At 48.1% G+C, this 13,948-nt stretch overlaps 1 protein-coding gene across 1 annotated transcript; it reads left to right on the top strand.

Annotated features, from left to right (window-relative positions):
* The first annotated feature begins 312 nt into the window (after nucleotides 1-312).
* On the top strand, nucleotides 313-12,697 carry LOC121012383 (signal-regulatory protein beta-1-like). The gene is made up of 5 exons (XM_040447482.1): nucleotides 313-512; nucleotides 7,739-8,092; nucleotides 11,604-11,630; nucleotides 11,807-11,944; nucleotides 12,417-12,697. Exons 1-5 carry the CDS (start codon nucleotides 347-349, stop codon nucleotides 12,434-12,436), a joined length of 705 nt encoding a protein of 234 aa, XP_040303416.1. The 5' UTR covers nucleotides 313-346; the 3' UTR covers nucleotides 12,437-12,697.
* Nucleotides 12,698-13,948: the final 1,251 nt, after the last annotated feature.

Here is a 13,948-nt window from a genome sequence, read left to right as displayed (position 1 = left end):
CCCATCGTTTGGCAGGCTGGTGGAGCCTGAGGCCACAAGCCAGCCACCCCTAAGTGTTCTGGGCTCAGGAGCTTGGGACACAGCCCCCAACTGCAGATCCACCTTGGTCTGGGGCTCCCAAGTGGGGAATCACCATGAAGACCTCAAGATGGGGGGAGGGCCCACTGGAGGGGGCAGAGACCCCATGCAGGCAGGAAGCATTATCTCTCCTGGGCCTCTCCACTCTCTGAAAAAGAGAAGAGGACCCCTCACCAAGTGAGGTCTTCTCTGCCTGACTTCTCTTTCACAATCTAGAAGCAGACTGTTGCCCCACAGCCATGTCACCCCATCATAGGCACTTCCCCTAATGACAGGAGAAGGAAGGCTTTTCCTCTCTACAGAACAGAGGCTCATTCTACCCAGCATACACATTTGCACAGAGCAGGGTCCCCAGGCCTCCGCAATGTTGGCCCCTGCCTCCGGGCCCCACCTGCCTCCTTACCTGCTGCTGGCTCTGCTGTTGGGACTCACAGGTAAGCACTGCCTTGGGGTACAATCCCCTCTTCCTGATCCCACAACACCTCCCATGTTCCTGGACATCAAGGGCTTGCAGGTAACCAGAGGTGTGCTACCCAGGGCTGCCACAGAAGACCAAGGACTGGGTGTCATCTGAGAGCAGGAAGTCGGGGATCTGAGCATTTCCTCTATGCATCCATCACCTACAGCTTGTTACCAGAGGCATCCAGACAGTAGAGGCTTCCATCTGTCACAAGGACAAGTTTGTAGGTATTAAATGATCTAATTCTCACAACACCCCTGCCTGATAGCTAGGACTGTACTGCTGATCAGCAGATGGGGAAATTCAGGCAGAGAGAGTTAATGGCCCAATGTCAGCTACCTAAGTCAGTGCATCTGCCGGGATTCACGTCCAGGCCACCCAGCTGCACGGTTCATTCTTTCCACCGTGTTATGCTGCTCGGCTTCTCAGGAGGCTAACTAAACAAACATCAGAAAATACACAGAGGGAAACAGAAGAAGAGGCATCAATTAGCACACTCCGAGGTCTCAGAGTTCCAGTTCTGCTGTGTGTCCTCCCAAACTTTGGTTAACGATGTGTTGGGTGATTCCTATGCGCCAAATCTTTTACTGAGCTTTCAACATGTATGACAATTTCATGAAATCCTCAAAGTGATCTGTATGCTAGCATGCTGGGCCACACTTCATGTATACTTGGGAATGCACTTGTGTATGTGTGTGTGTACATGTTTGGGCATGAGGAAGGGTGCACACGTGGGTATGGGATATCTGAAAACGCTTTCTTATCGATTTCCTCACGCCACGTCCACTCTACGTGAAATGCACAGTGAACAGATGTTTGGTTCCCTGTCTCTCAGCTCCTCACCCACTTTTTCTACTTCTCTAAAGTACTGCTCACCATCCACCAAGCTCTTAAGACAAGCAAACTTCTCTCTGGGTAGAAGGAGTAGAACTTTGTGCGTTACTACCTTGGAGGTCCTCCATGCTGGACCGGAGTGGGGAGGAAAAAAGGGGGTACAAGATACCGAGGATCCTGCCTGTATGATCTGCTCCTGTAATCATATCCTGATCCCAACCATCTAGTGTCAGCTGATGCCTCCAGGCCTCAGGAAATCTCATGTGTAATCACTTTCCAATTTCCTGAGCACTCACCATGTTCCACACCCACTTGGAAATGTATGTGTCTGTTATGTCCTGTGATCTTTGTACCCAAGGTAGACATTTCTGTCCCCCTACGTTATGGATAAGCAAAGAAGGCACAGAAAAGTCCACGGTCACTCAGTGGTGAAGGCAGGATCATGATTTGAACTCAGGCAGGCTGATTCTAGATCTCACGGGTCTAACCATTGCTCTTCTCGAACCCTATGGCCCCACATCCATCCCATGAGATTTCTGCAGATCTGCCAGTGGGTGGAGGGAAGGGTAGGGTGGGGGGGGGGAAGAGCATTTGTGGTTTGTTTCTTTTGGGCTCTTCCGTTTTCTGAGTATATGCAAGTAGTTTTTTCCCCCACAGTCATCTTCATGGGAAATTCAGCTTCTCATTATATTTTCCTGAGAAATTCTCCACCGAAAATAGAGGGCAGGGTCTCAGACAGGGATCACACTGGGCAATTCACACATTACACCAATATTTACTGGGTAACTACTAGGTGCCAAGAACTGTTATGTGAGCTTTGGGCATACTGGTTATTAAAAGAGAAAAAGTAGGGGCGCCTGGGTGGCGCAGTCGGTTAAGCGTCCAACTTCAGCCAGGTCACGATCTCGCGGTCCGGGAGTTCGAGCCCCGCGTCGGGCTTTGGGCTGATGGCTCAGAGCCTGGAGCCTGTTTCCGATTCTGTGTCTCCCTCTCTCTCTGCCCCTCCCCCGTTCATGCTCTGTCTCTCTCTGTCCCCAAAATAAATAAACGTTGAAAAAAAAAAATTTAAAGAGGTAGCCTGGGTGGGCATCACTGAACAGGGAGATTAGAGCAAAGGTTACAAGAAGTTGGGGTGTGAGCCATGTGATCTTCTGGGGAAAGAGCCTTCCTGAACAGCACGGGAACAGCAGGAGAGTAGAATCCTCCTGTTCTGTTCAAGGGTTTGGGCTTTCACTCTTGAGTAAAATGGTTGTCCCTGCAAGGTTCTGAAGACAGAAATGACATGATCCACCATGAGTTTTAACTTATGCTAGCATTTGGTTGAGATTAGACACCATAGGGCACAGACAGAAGCGACTAGAGCATTCAAGAGTTCGTCGTGTTCGTGCAAACAAGGAAAAGCATTTTGCACCCAGACAGCAGCCAGGAGAGGAAGGGGAAAGAGGTCGGATTGTGGGTGCATACAGAAGGGGAGACAACAGGATCTCCTGATACATAGGATTTGGAGTGGAAAGAGAGGTTCCCAAGGGCTTGGACCTGAGCATCTCGGAGAATAAAGGTGCCTCATCTGAGATGTACAAGGATGTGGGGGAAACTGAGGAGTTCGGTTGGGGACAGTGTGAACAGTGAGAGGTTTGCTTCTATCTATGCAAATTGTTGAGTGGCTCATTGCACATACAAATCCAGAGTTCAGAGACGAGACCTGGGCCAGAGATGGAAATCTATGAGGAATATAGATTTCACAGATGGCAGAGTTTACACCTTTCCTTGGTTCCTGTTGTTTGTTTTTTTGAAGGTTTTTTAAAAAGTATTTATTTATTTTTGAGAGAGAGAAAGAGAGAGAGACAGAGTGTAAGCAGGAGAGGGGCAGGGAGAGAGAGAGATGGAGACACAGGATCCAAACAGTCTCTAGGCTCTGAGCTGTCAGCCCAGAGCCCAACGCACGGCTCAGACTCACAAACCATGCGATCGTGACCTGAGCTAAAGTCCGACGACGCTTAACCGACTGAGCCACCCAGGCGCCCCACCCTAGTTCCTCTTGATGCTCTGATCCCTCTTACCTCCTCCCTCTCCTGGTCCCTCCATGTCTTCCTCCAAAAATGCATTCCTGTGTCTTCCCAGTTTTGTCTTAGCAGCTCAGTTTCCTCACCCCAATCTCCTCATCCCAACTCATAAACCAAACCACTTGATGTTCTTGGCACACCCAAGACCTGGCTGTGGTAACACGTGCCCTCCTGAGGAGACATGCTCGGTCACAAATCGTGCTAAGTGCAGGGGTTTTACCAGCTCACACTCTGCAAGAGTGAACCACAAATTTTCTCCCCGAGGAGTAGCTGAGCAATAGAAAAGAACACAGTTGTGTGTGTGGTGCCAGAACAGCCCGTTTCTCTGATTTATATCCCTGCCTAGTTTTTAGGACACTTCCAGTAATAAGGAATAATTTTGTATTTCTCTGTGTCTTCAGAGACTGGCTAGTCACTGAGGCAGTGAAATCCACCTGCAAAGTCTGGCACACGCAGTTCAACGATTGCTCCAAAGGCGGCTCGCGTCCTTTCAATGCATAACTCAATGTTCAGCCATAGGCAACGTCCCACAACTCTTTGCAGAACATGAACAATTTTGTAGCCTACTAGTTCCCCTGCTTAGACATTCCCATGGTTCTATCTCCCCCTTCGGGGGCAGATTTCTCAAATGCATGAGCCCCTGGAATGATACATTTTCTTTCTCCTTGAGCCATTTAGTCCAATTGAAAGGCTCTACATGGGGGGGGGGATCACCTTGTTTGAGTAGATATGTCTTACTGTGCTAAAATATACATAACACGAAATCTACTATTTTAGCCATTTTTCAGGATACAATTCAGTAGCATTAAGTACGTTCACATAGTTGTGAAGCTGGTACCACTGCAAATTTCAGGATTTTTTTCAACATCCTAAGCAGACGCTGTACCCGTTAAGCAAGAATTCTCCATTCCTTCCACCCCCACAGCAACTACTTTTTAGTATCTATGAATCTGTCTTTTCTAGGTACTTCATATACATGGAACCGTGTATCTGTCCTTTTGTATCTGGCATGTGTCACCCTAGAATGATACTTTTGAGGTTCATCCAGATTACAGTACATATCAGATTATCACTGCTCTTGGTTGTTGTCACTGCTGTTATTGTTGTTTGTTTATTTTTGAGAAAGAGAGTGTGAGCTGGGGAGGGACACAGAAAGAGAGGTGCAGAGGATGCGAGGCAGGTTCTTTGCTGACAACAGTGAGACCCATGCAGGGCTCGAACTCACAAACCGTGAGATCATGACTGAGCCGAAGTCAGACGCACAACCACCTGAGCCACACAGGCACCCCAAGACTATCATTGCTTATTAATGCTTATTAAGGCCGAATAAAATTCCATATATATACATATATATGTGTGTGTGTGTATGTGTGTGTATATATATATATACATATGTGTGTATATGTGTGTATATATATATATATATATATATATCACATACATACATACAGCAACATTTTGTTTATCCATTCATCTATGGGTAGAAATGAATTTTTTCTGCTACCTTTCGGTTATCATGAGTAATGCTGCTATGAACAAGGATGTACAAGTATTTGAGTACTTACCTGTAATTTGGGGGATATTTACCTAAGAGTGGAATTGTTGGATCATACAAATTCTACATTTAAATTTTAATGATTAATGATAACACAACTGTTTCCACAACGGCCGCACCAGTTTATATTTCTACCATCAACATACAAGAGTTTCAGTTTCTCCACAGCTTACTCAAGCCTTATTTTCTGATTTTTAATTTTCTTGTATTTTGGTTTTGCTTTCTTTTGTTTTTGATAAAAGCCATTCTCAGGGATGAAAGCGTATCTCATTGTGGTTTTGATTTTCATTTTTCTAATGACTAGTGATGTTCAATATCTTGTGCTTACTCACCATTTGAGTATCTTCTTTGTAGACATGTCTATTCTAGTCTTTGGTCCATTTTTTAACAGGGCTATTTGACATTTTTTTGTTGAATTGTAGGAATTCTTTATATATGCCGGTTGTTAATTCTTTCTGAGACATATGCTTTGCAAATATTTTCCCCATTCTGTGAGTTCTTTCACTTTTTTTGTAAGTTTGTTTGAGAGAGACAGAGAGAGTGCAAGTGGAGGAGGGGCAGAGACAGAGAGAGAGAGAGAGAGAGAGAGAGAGAATCCCAAGCAGGCTCTGCACTGTTAGCACAGAGCCCAACCTGGGGCTTGAACTCATGAACTGTGAGATCATGACCTGAGCTGAAATCAAGAGTTGGATGTCTAACCGACTGAGCGACCAAGGTGTCCCTCTTTCACTTTTAATATTGTCCCCTGCTATGCAAAAGTTTTTAATTTTGATGAAGTCCAATTTACATATATTTTAATTTTATTATGTGTTCCTTTGGTTTCTTATCCAAGAAATCATTGTCAAATCCAATATCATGAGTTTTGCCTACGGTTTTTTCTCTGAATTTTATACATTTAGCTCTTACATTTAGGTCCCTTCATCCAATGAGCTCATTTTTCTATATAGAGTAAAATGAGGGTTCAAATTCTTTTTTTGCATGTAGATATCCCGTTTTCCCAGCATCTCATGTTGAAAAGAGTACTCTTTCCCTCACTGAATGGTCTTGGCACTCTTGTTGAAAATCTTTTGACCATATATGTGAGGGTTTATTTCTAGCTTTCTATTCAATTTCATTGCTCTATCCCTCTATTCTTTTTTTTTTTTTTCAACATTTATTTATTTTTGGGACAGAGAGAGACAGAGCATGAACGGGGGAGGGGCAGAGAGAGAGGGAGACACAGAATCGGAAACAGGCTCCAGGCTCTGAGCCATCAGCCCAGAGCCCGACGCGGGGCTCGAACTCACGGAGCGCGAGATCGTGACCTGGCTGAAGTCGGACGCTTAACCGACTGCGCCACCCAGGCGCCCCTCTATCCCTCTATTCTTTTCAGTACTATAGTACTCTAATTATTATACTATGTAGTAGGTTTTTAAATCAAGAAGTATGAGTTTCCCAACTATTTTCTTTTCCAGGATTGTTTGGTGATCTAGGTCCCTGGAAACTGCATATGAATTCTAGAATGGGCTTTTCCATTTCTGCAAAAAAAAAAAAAAAAAATGCCATGGGGGTTTTGATAACAACTGTATTGAATCTGTAGATCGCTTTAGGTAGTATTGACATCTTAACAATATGAAGTCTTCCAATGCACGAACAGAGGAGGTTTTTCCATTTATTTATGTCTGTTGGGATGAGCGCTGGGTGCTGTATGGAAACCAATTTGACAATAAATTATATTTAACAAAATAAATTCAAGTTAGTTAACATATAGTGTAGTATTGGTTTCAGGAATAGAATTTAATAATTCATTGCTTACATATAACACCCAGTGCTCCTCACGACAATTCTGCTTCTTAATGCCCATCACTCAATTAGCCCATCCCCCCACCCACTTCCCCTCCAGAAACCCACAGTGTTCTCTATAGCTAAAAAGTCTCTTATGGTTTGCTCCTTTTCTATTTCTATCCTATTTTACTTTTCCTTCCCCTCCCCTCTGTTCATCTGTTTTGTTTCTTAAACTCCACCTATCACTGAAATCATTCGGTATCTTTTTTCCAACTGACCTGTTTCCCTTCGCATAACACACTCTGGTTCCATTCACATCATTGCTATTGGCAATATTGCATTCCTTTGGATGGCTGAGAAAACGTACAAACGACTGACAGATACGTGAAGAAACATGCTCAAAACCACTCATCGCCAGGGAAATACAAAACAAAACTACAATTAGATACCGCTCACACTTGTCAGAATGGCCAAAAGTAACGCCTTAGGAAACAACGGATGTTGGCCAGGATGCGGACAGAGGGAAACCTTCTCAAACTGTTGGTGGGAATGTAACCTGGTGCAACCACTCTAGAAAGCAGTATGGAGGTTCCTCAGAAAGCTAGAGACAGAGCTACCCCATTAGCCAGCAATTGCACTACTGGATATTTCTCCAAAGTATACAAAAACACAGATTGGAGGACACATGCACCCCAGTGTTTATAGCAGCACTATCAACAATAGTATGGAAAGAGCCCAAATGTCCATTATTGATGAATGGATAAAGAAAATGTGATATATGTATCACTGAATCTCTCTGTGTTTCCCTTTCCTCGTCTGTAACAGGGTCCCATGTCACAGGCTCATCGCAAGGGCTACATGCTGTGTACACGCAGCGGGCTGAGCTCACGGTGTGCACTCAGTGAAAGCTGTTGTGGATAAACACTTGAGCGGACGGACAGGATCGCACAAGGATGCTAAATACCTGCTTTGTTCTCCCTCCAGGTGTGGCAGGTGAGGCGGAGCTGCAGGTGATCCAGCCCGAGAAGCTGGTGTCTGTCACAGCTGGAGAGACAGCCACTCTGCACTGCACCCTGACCTCCTTGGTCCCCGTTGGGAAAATCAGGTGGTTCAGGGGGACAGGGCCAGACCGGGAGTTAATCTTCAGTTTCGGAGGAGGCCACTTTCCCCGCGTAACAAATGTTTCAGACGCCACAAGGAGAAACAACATGGACTTTTCCATCCGCATCAATAACATCACCCCAGCAGACGCTGGAACCTACTACTGTGTGAAGTTCCAGAAAGGGGCCCGTGAGGTGGAGTTTAAGTCTGGACCAGGCACCCAGGTCACCGTGAGCAGTGAGTATCGCTCCGTCCCCTGGTTGTGACAACAAGTCAATAAGAATGTCCTCCATCGCTTGAGCAACAGATAAGGATCAGGTGTTGTTATGGGTGCCCCTGAATCAGCCCCTTCCATGGATCAGGGACGTTGAGGCCTAGAGAGGTTGTGCTATTTGCTCAAGGCCCCATGGCTGGTAATTGGTGGAAAATCTGGAACCTCAGCCTGCAGGCTCCCAGCTCTTCCCTTTTCCAATCCTGACCAGCCCTCTGGTTCCAGTGATGAGGGACCGAAAGTCTGAGTGACTTTCCCAGTTACAGGGCCTCACCTCACCCCTGCCTCTGGAGAGACCTCTGCTTCATGTGGCCAGCACTCCCTTTACTCAGCACTTACTCAGCACCTGCTGGGTGCCTTCCCTGCTCTGGGTGCTGTGGAAGTCGCAGGGAACAAAACAGGCGACGGCTTTTGTCTCATGAAGCTTACGTTCCCCTCCCTTCCGGTGAGGACAAGCGCACCCAGGGAAGGGATGTGGGACAATGTCTTTCTTTCACCTTCAGAAAAGTCACAGTGAGAAGCAGCCCAGGCTCCCTGTTTCTACAGACAGTCCAGTTTGGAGGAGAGGCCAGAGGTTGGGTATTGGCTGTGGGTCTGTCCAGAAAACCCTCGTGCAATTCAGGCACTAACTCACATAACAGCAACTGAGTCTTTGCACATCCCTTGGCCATAGGCAGGGAAGGTGGCTTTTCTGATGGTGCAGGTATTACGGAAGGTCCCAGGGGTGCATCCTTTGTCTCAGCAGCACAGCTAGTACCTGGCTCCACCACCAGGAAGACCTGTGCCTCTAGCAGATTGCTTCTTCCTCTTCCCGAAGCTTCCCATTCAGGTGAGAACCGATGAAGGAGGACCCTGGGCGGCACCAGGCCAGATACTGTATCTTCATCATGAAAGCTACTCCGTATCACCAGAGCTACAGGGAGGGGCCTCGTCTTCCCTGTTCATAGACGGGGACACCGAGGCTCAGGGGATCTGACCCGAGCAGGAAAACAAGGAGCCAAGGTTAAACGCCAAGCAGCCTGAGGCACAGCCCTGCTGTCTCTGCACACTCACTGTCCTGGTCACAGCGGAAGAAAGCTCCAACCGTCTTCTTGATACTCTGGCACGGTTCTCTTAAAATGCCCCTGCCTCCCTGTTTCAGGTTCCTATGGCTGCAGTAGAAATTAGCGCACTCTCAGTGGCTTAAAATGACACACGTTCCTTTCTTCCATTTCCAGAGGCAGAAAGTCTGAAATGAGTTGTCAGGAAGCGTTCCTTCTGGCCGCCCCGGGGTAGAGTCTGGGTCCTTGCTGTTCCAGTGCCTAGGGTCCCGTTCCTGACCTATTTCTGCTGCGGTCAATATGCCTCCTGCTCCCACTCTCCTGCCTCCCTCCTTCACTTGTAAAGGTCTCTGTGATTCTGTTGGCTCCACTCTGATAATCCAAGATAACGACCCACTCAAAACCCTACCTAATGACCACACAAGTCTCTCTTGCCATGGAAGGTACCCTATTCACAGACTCTGAGGGATCTGGGCCAACCATCCCAAGTCGCAAGTCAGGCATACTTTGAAACAGTTTCCTATAATCTGTGTCCTGAGGTGCGGGACACATTTCAATATTTTCTAATTTAAGTTGGATTTAATATTGGCAGTGGGATTTCTAAATAACTTTCAGGCTCCTTGGCCCCTTCACCTGCCCTTTCCTTCAGCTGGTGAGGGTAGGAGGACAGCGGTGTAAGTGACTGAGCTTTTGGATTTGGTGACTTTTCTCTTTTGTCTCCCAGAGATTTTGAAGGTTGGGCATTGTCTTCAAGGACTCTTGAGAACCAGATTTCCATAGAATTTACTGTCCTTTTATTCTTTTTCCTTTGGGTTTAGAAGTTCTATTTGGAGATGAGTAACTAAGGTGCTGCCTTGTCCTCAGCAGACACAAGTGCCCTGAGGGCTTTGAATGCCCTGTCTCCAAAGTCCCTATCCCACATATTTCAGTATCTGTCTCCCATCGTTCCCCATCACGGCCCTGTTCTGGCAAAGCAGGTGCACTGAAGCTGAGAATCCAGTCTTCTCTGTAGCGCCGATGCTCTTATGGTGATGGTGGACTCAATTATGTCCTTAGCTTTTTCTTCCCTCCGGCTCTAGGAGGTGTGAGTCTACAATGTTGCCCGGATGTCCTCTTTCACACTTGACCTTTCAGGTGTGATTCATTGGTCTCAGTTTGCATCGTCTTTCTCTGAAAGGCATCAGCCCAGCAACACCCATCCAATCCCATAGTTCCTGTAATTCCCAACTCATTTCCAGATTGCCAGGGTACTCCCATCCTCTGCTCACATCATCCCAGGTCACCACTGTGAGGTTTTAGCAGTGACAATAGCAGGGATGGCTGGGCCCTACCCCTGCCCCGCCACCCACCAGGCTGGGGACCTCTTGGCCAGTCAGCTGACTGAGACCCGGGTCTGTCTCTGCACCTTAGAGCTGGGTTTCCAGACCCCTCCCAGACAAACTCCGCAGGTCACCTGCCTTGGGAAGTAGCCTCTAAGATATACGAGAAGGGGGATAGCTCACTGTGGAGCGCTGCCCGATTCACGTGCATGTGAGACAGGGAAGGAGGCAAGACTGGCAAAGGGAGATAGTGAACACAAGGCAGCACAGAAGAGTCATACTTGGACAGAGAACAGGCGAGCCGGATGCTATTACTGACTTTTTAAAATGGAGCGGAGGGGAGAAACCTCTGTACCCGCTCTTCCTCCAGGCCTCTGCTGCAGGCTGCCCTCTAGAAGCAGGTGCAAACATGGGCAATGCACCTGTTTCAACTGAGTATAAGATCAGAGGGCCACCCAGCTAGGACCCACCATCTGCCAACATGCCAGGGGTAAAAATGGTGTCTCTGCCTCTTCCTCAAAGATTATTCTGTATATTTCAAAAACTTACTGGAACTTCTTGATGTAAATCTAAGAGCAAAGAGCAATCATTATAAAAAGGCAAAGAATCTGAAGCTATGCATCCAGAACAATGATCTATGTGCAACAGAAAGATGTTACCTGATGTTGGCACCGGGGTCTGGATGGTGTTTGAAGCCCCATTTCTTACCTCTCTAGGGTGTTGTCCAGGCAGCAGGTCTTGTGAGGTCAGGTCACCCTGAGGGCTCCTTCAACACGTGAGAACACGGGGTCATCAAGGCCCGTGCGTGGAAGAAAGCAGGACAGCCTTGCACCTCATTCACCATGACATTGTCCTCAATGTACTCGAGGCTGGGCTGATATTCATCGCTATGACCCTGAAAGGCTGGACATGTCCTGGTCCAAAAGACAAGGTCACAGATTCACCCTACGGGACAGCAGTGAGTGATTTCCCACTCATCTTGTGACCCTCCGTAAACTATGAGCCTGTTCCCTCCTCAGAAGGAGAGTGTCAGACCTGCCCCATGGGGTGTGGGGAACAAGTCAGTAAAGCTCACTTGCATGTTGTTGAGTTCTCATTGTCCCCATGTCTTCCCTCAGGAAGGAGAGCTGGCAGCCCGGTAAAAGGTGAGTGAAAGGAAGTACTTCTTACCCTGAATTCTGCCTCGAGCCTCTCACAGGGGAAATTCATGAGCTTCAGACCATTGATGGGCCCAGGTTCCCTCGGTTGGGGTAAGTGGAGGCCCCTGGGAGTGGACTCCTGGATCCCTCTCTGATGCTGCCTCCTGTCCCTTCATTTTCAGACCTAGAACTCTCTCCTTCACTCTTGGTGGCTCTCTCCCTGGGCCCCAAGCTGCTGCTACTCGTCTTTGTCTCTGCCATCTATGGCCACAGGAAGCGATGGATTGACTGTGAGTCATGGACAAGGAGGACAGAGCCAGGTCAGTCCTAGAAGGAGCCAGGTCAGTGGAAGGGGCAGCCCACAGGTCATACAGGGTCAGCGCCCACCTGGAGTAAAGAGCAGGTGACGCATCTCCGTCCACACCCTCTGGAGCCTCAGGGATTGTTCTGAGAGGTTCCCAACTCCCAAGAAGACTGTGGGGGTCCTGCAGGAAGTAGGTGGGGTCAAGGGCTGTCAAAGGATGTGCACAGAGTCCTAGGGCTTCTTGGAAGGAAGTGGGTAGAGGGGCTGGATGGTGGGAAACCCCGTGGAGACCATCTCTAGATTATTTGGGCGCAAGGTGTCCACATTTAGAGGAATGTGACAGGTGCCCACTGGCTGCTCTGAGGACGGCTCCCGCTCTGACCCTCCGTGGGACAGACTGGAGAGGATGGGGAAGGGCGATCAGGACCTAGGGAGGAAGGCTGAGGAGGCACAGTCCATGTCAGGGACCGCCTGTCCTCTCACTACAGGTGACCCAGGAGGAAAATAGCACCGAGGACATAGGAGACACGTGGAGAACATTTCTGGAATGATGAGCAGATAATCAAATGTGAACATGGGTCCACAGCTCCTTCCTTCCTCCCCTGCTACATGCCATCCTCGGTCTCTGCTGCCTCCTTCCTTCCCTGAGGGGCCCAGCCTAAGACAAGGAACAACTAGAAGCTTCCACAACCCTGCCCCAGATGCCCGCTTCCCCAGAGACCCACCTGCCCACAGTTCCTGCTGCTCCTCTCCCAGTCCTTGATGCCCCCGAGCTGGTCTTCATACCTGGTCCTGAGCAGGGGCCATGGGAACATGCTCTGGAAACTGACACACGGGTATCTTCCTAGAATGTGAGAAACAAGTCACGTGTACGTGTACCAGGCTATCTCTCATCCATTTCCTGGGGACCGTGGCCCCCATTAAGTACACACTCAAGGCCGTGCTCTCATGGGCCATTCCTGCCAACCCCCAGACTCGCCAGCCTCAGTGAGGTTCTCCAATGCCTCCTGAATGCAAATGAATCCCATCCTGGGTGGAAGAAGAGAAATGATTCTCCTTCCACTTTGCCTACATGTCCTTCTACTCAAAGTAGAGAGGTTTCCTTCCTCTCCCTGTGACGGGGACACCAGCTCCCCATTCAGCTTCATCTTTCCTGATCCCCCCGCTCATGTATAGGTGCTGGCAGTCCTGAAACCTGGACCCTTCCCTGGTTTCCTTCTTTATACCCCATGTTCAATTCTGCCTTCATAATGCTATGTCCAGTGGTGACATGGTAAATGTTCAACAATCCACTTCTCAGGAGGAAAAAGAAGCCTGATTTGTAGTGCTTGTCCACTTCTGCGGTGTCTACACTTCCAATGCGGCCAATTTCAAGCTGCCAACAGTGGAACAACTAGCTTGCAAAATTCCTGGAAAGCTCTCAGGAGCGAGGGCAAGCCTCCTCCCGCCCACCAGGGAGCTCCACCCAGCACCTGCACACTGCTCGCTCCCGGGCTGCCCCCTGGTCCCGGCCACCAGCATCCCTTCCTGGGCCATTGCCACGTGCCTAACAGACTCTCCGGGTTCCGCCACAGTGACCCTTTGGAAATGGAGGTCAAATTGTCTCCCTTCTGTGCTTCTTCCCCCTACAGATGTGCACGGCTTGGTCTCTCCCCCTTTCAAGCTCTGCTGACCAGTCACTTTATGAAAAGCACCTTCTTTAAACCACCCACATAAAATACCAATTCCTGTCTCTCACTGTGTGTTTTCACAGCTCAAACCCAAACTCAGTTGTTTCCCTAGAACTTAAGATCAGCTGACAAGATAAATGGAGACAGTGCTCACTTTGCACAGTGACGCAGGACTTAGGCAATGGCAGCGCCACTGAAAGCAAGCGAAGTGATCTCAATAATCGGAGGAGAAAAGTAACAATTTTTCTGTGACCTTTAAAAACTTCTTTCAACACATTAGAAGCCCTCCAACTATCAGTTAGGAATGTATAAGGACATGAAAAAAGAAAAGTAAAGCTGTTATTCATTTG

The sequence above is a fragment of the Herpailurus yagouaroundi genome, unplaced genomic scaffold (genome assembly GCF_014898765.1).
Source record: "Herpailurus yagouaroundi ecotype Mexico unplaced genomic scaffold, PumYag 196, whole genome shotgun sequence".
In the NCBI taxonomy this organism is placed as follows: domain Eukaryota; kingdom Metazoa; phylum Chordata; class Mammalia; order Carnivora; family Felidae; genus Herpailurus; species Herpailurus yagouaroundi.
This window is presented reverse-complemented; position numbering and strand designations above follow the sequence as displayed.

Bases quoted from the DNA above. Each gene is read 5' to 3' on its own strand.
- LOC121012383 (XM_040447482.1), top strand. From the start codon at position 347: ATGACAGGAGAAGGAAGGCTTTTCCTCTCTACAGAACAGAGGCTCATT. The intron at 513-7,738 runs GTAAGCACTGCC...TTCTCCCTCCAG, and splicing joins TCTGCTGTTGGGACTCACAG to GTGTGGCAGGTGAGGCGGAG. The intron at 11,631-11,806 runs GTGAGTGAAAGG...CTTCATTTTCAG, and splicing joins AGCTGGCAGCCCGGTAAAAG to ACCTAGAACTCTCTCCTTCA.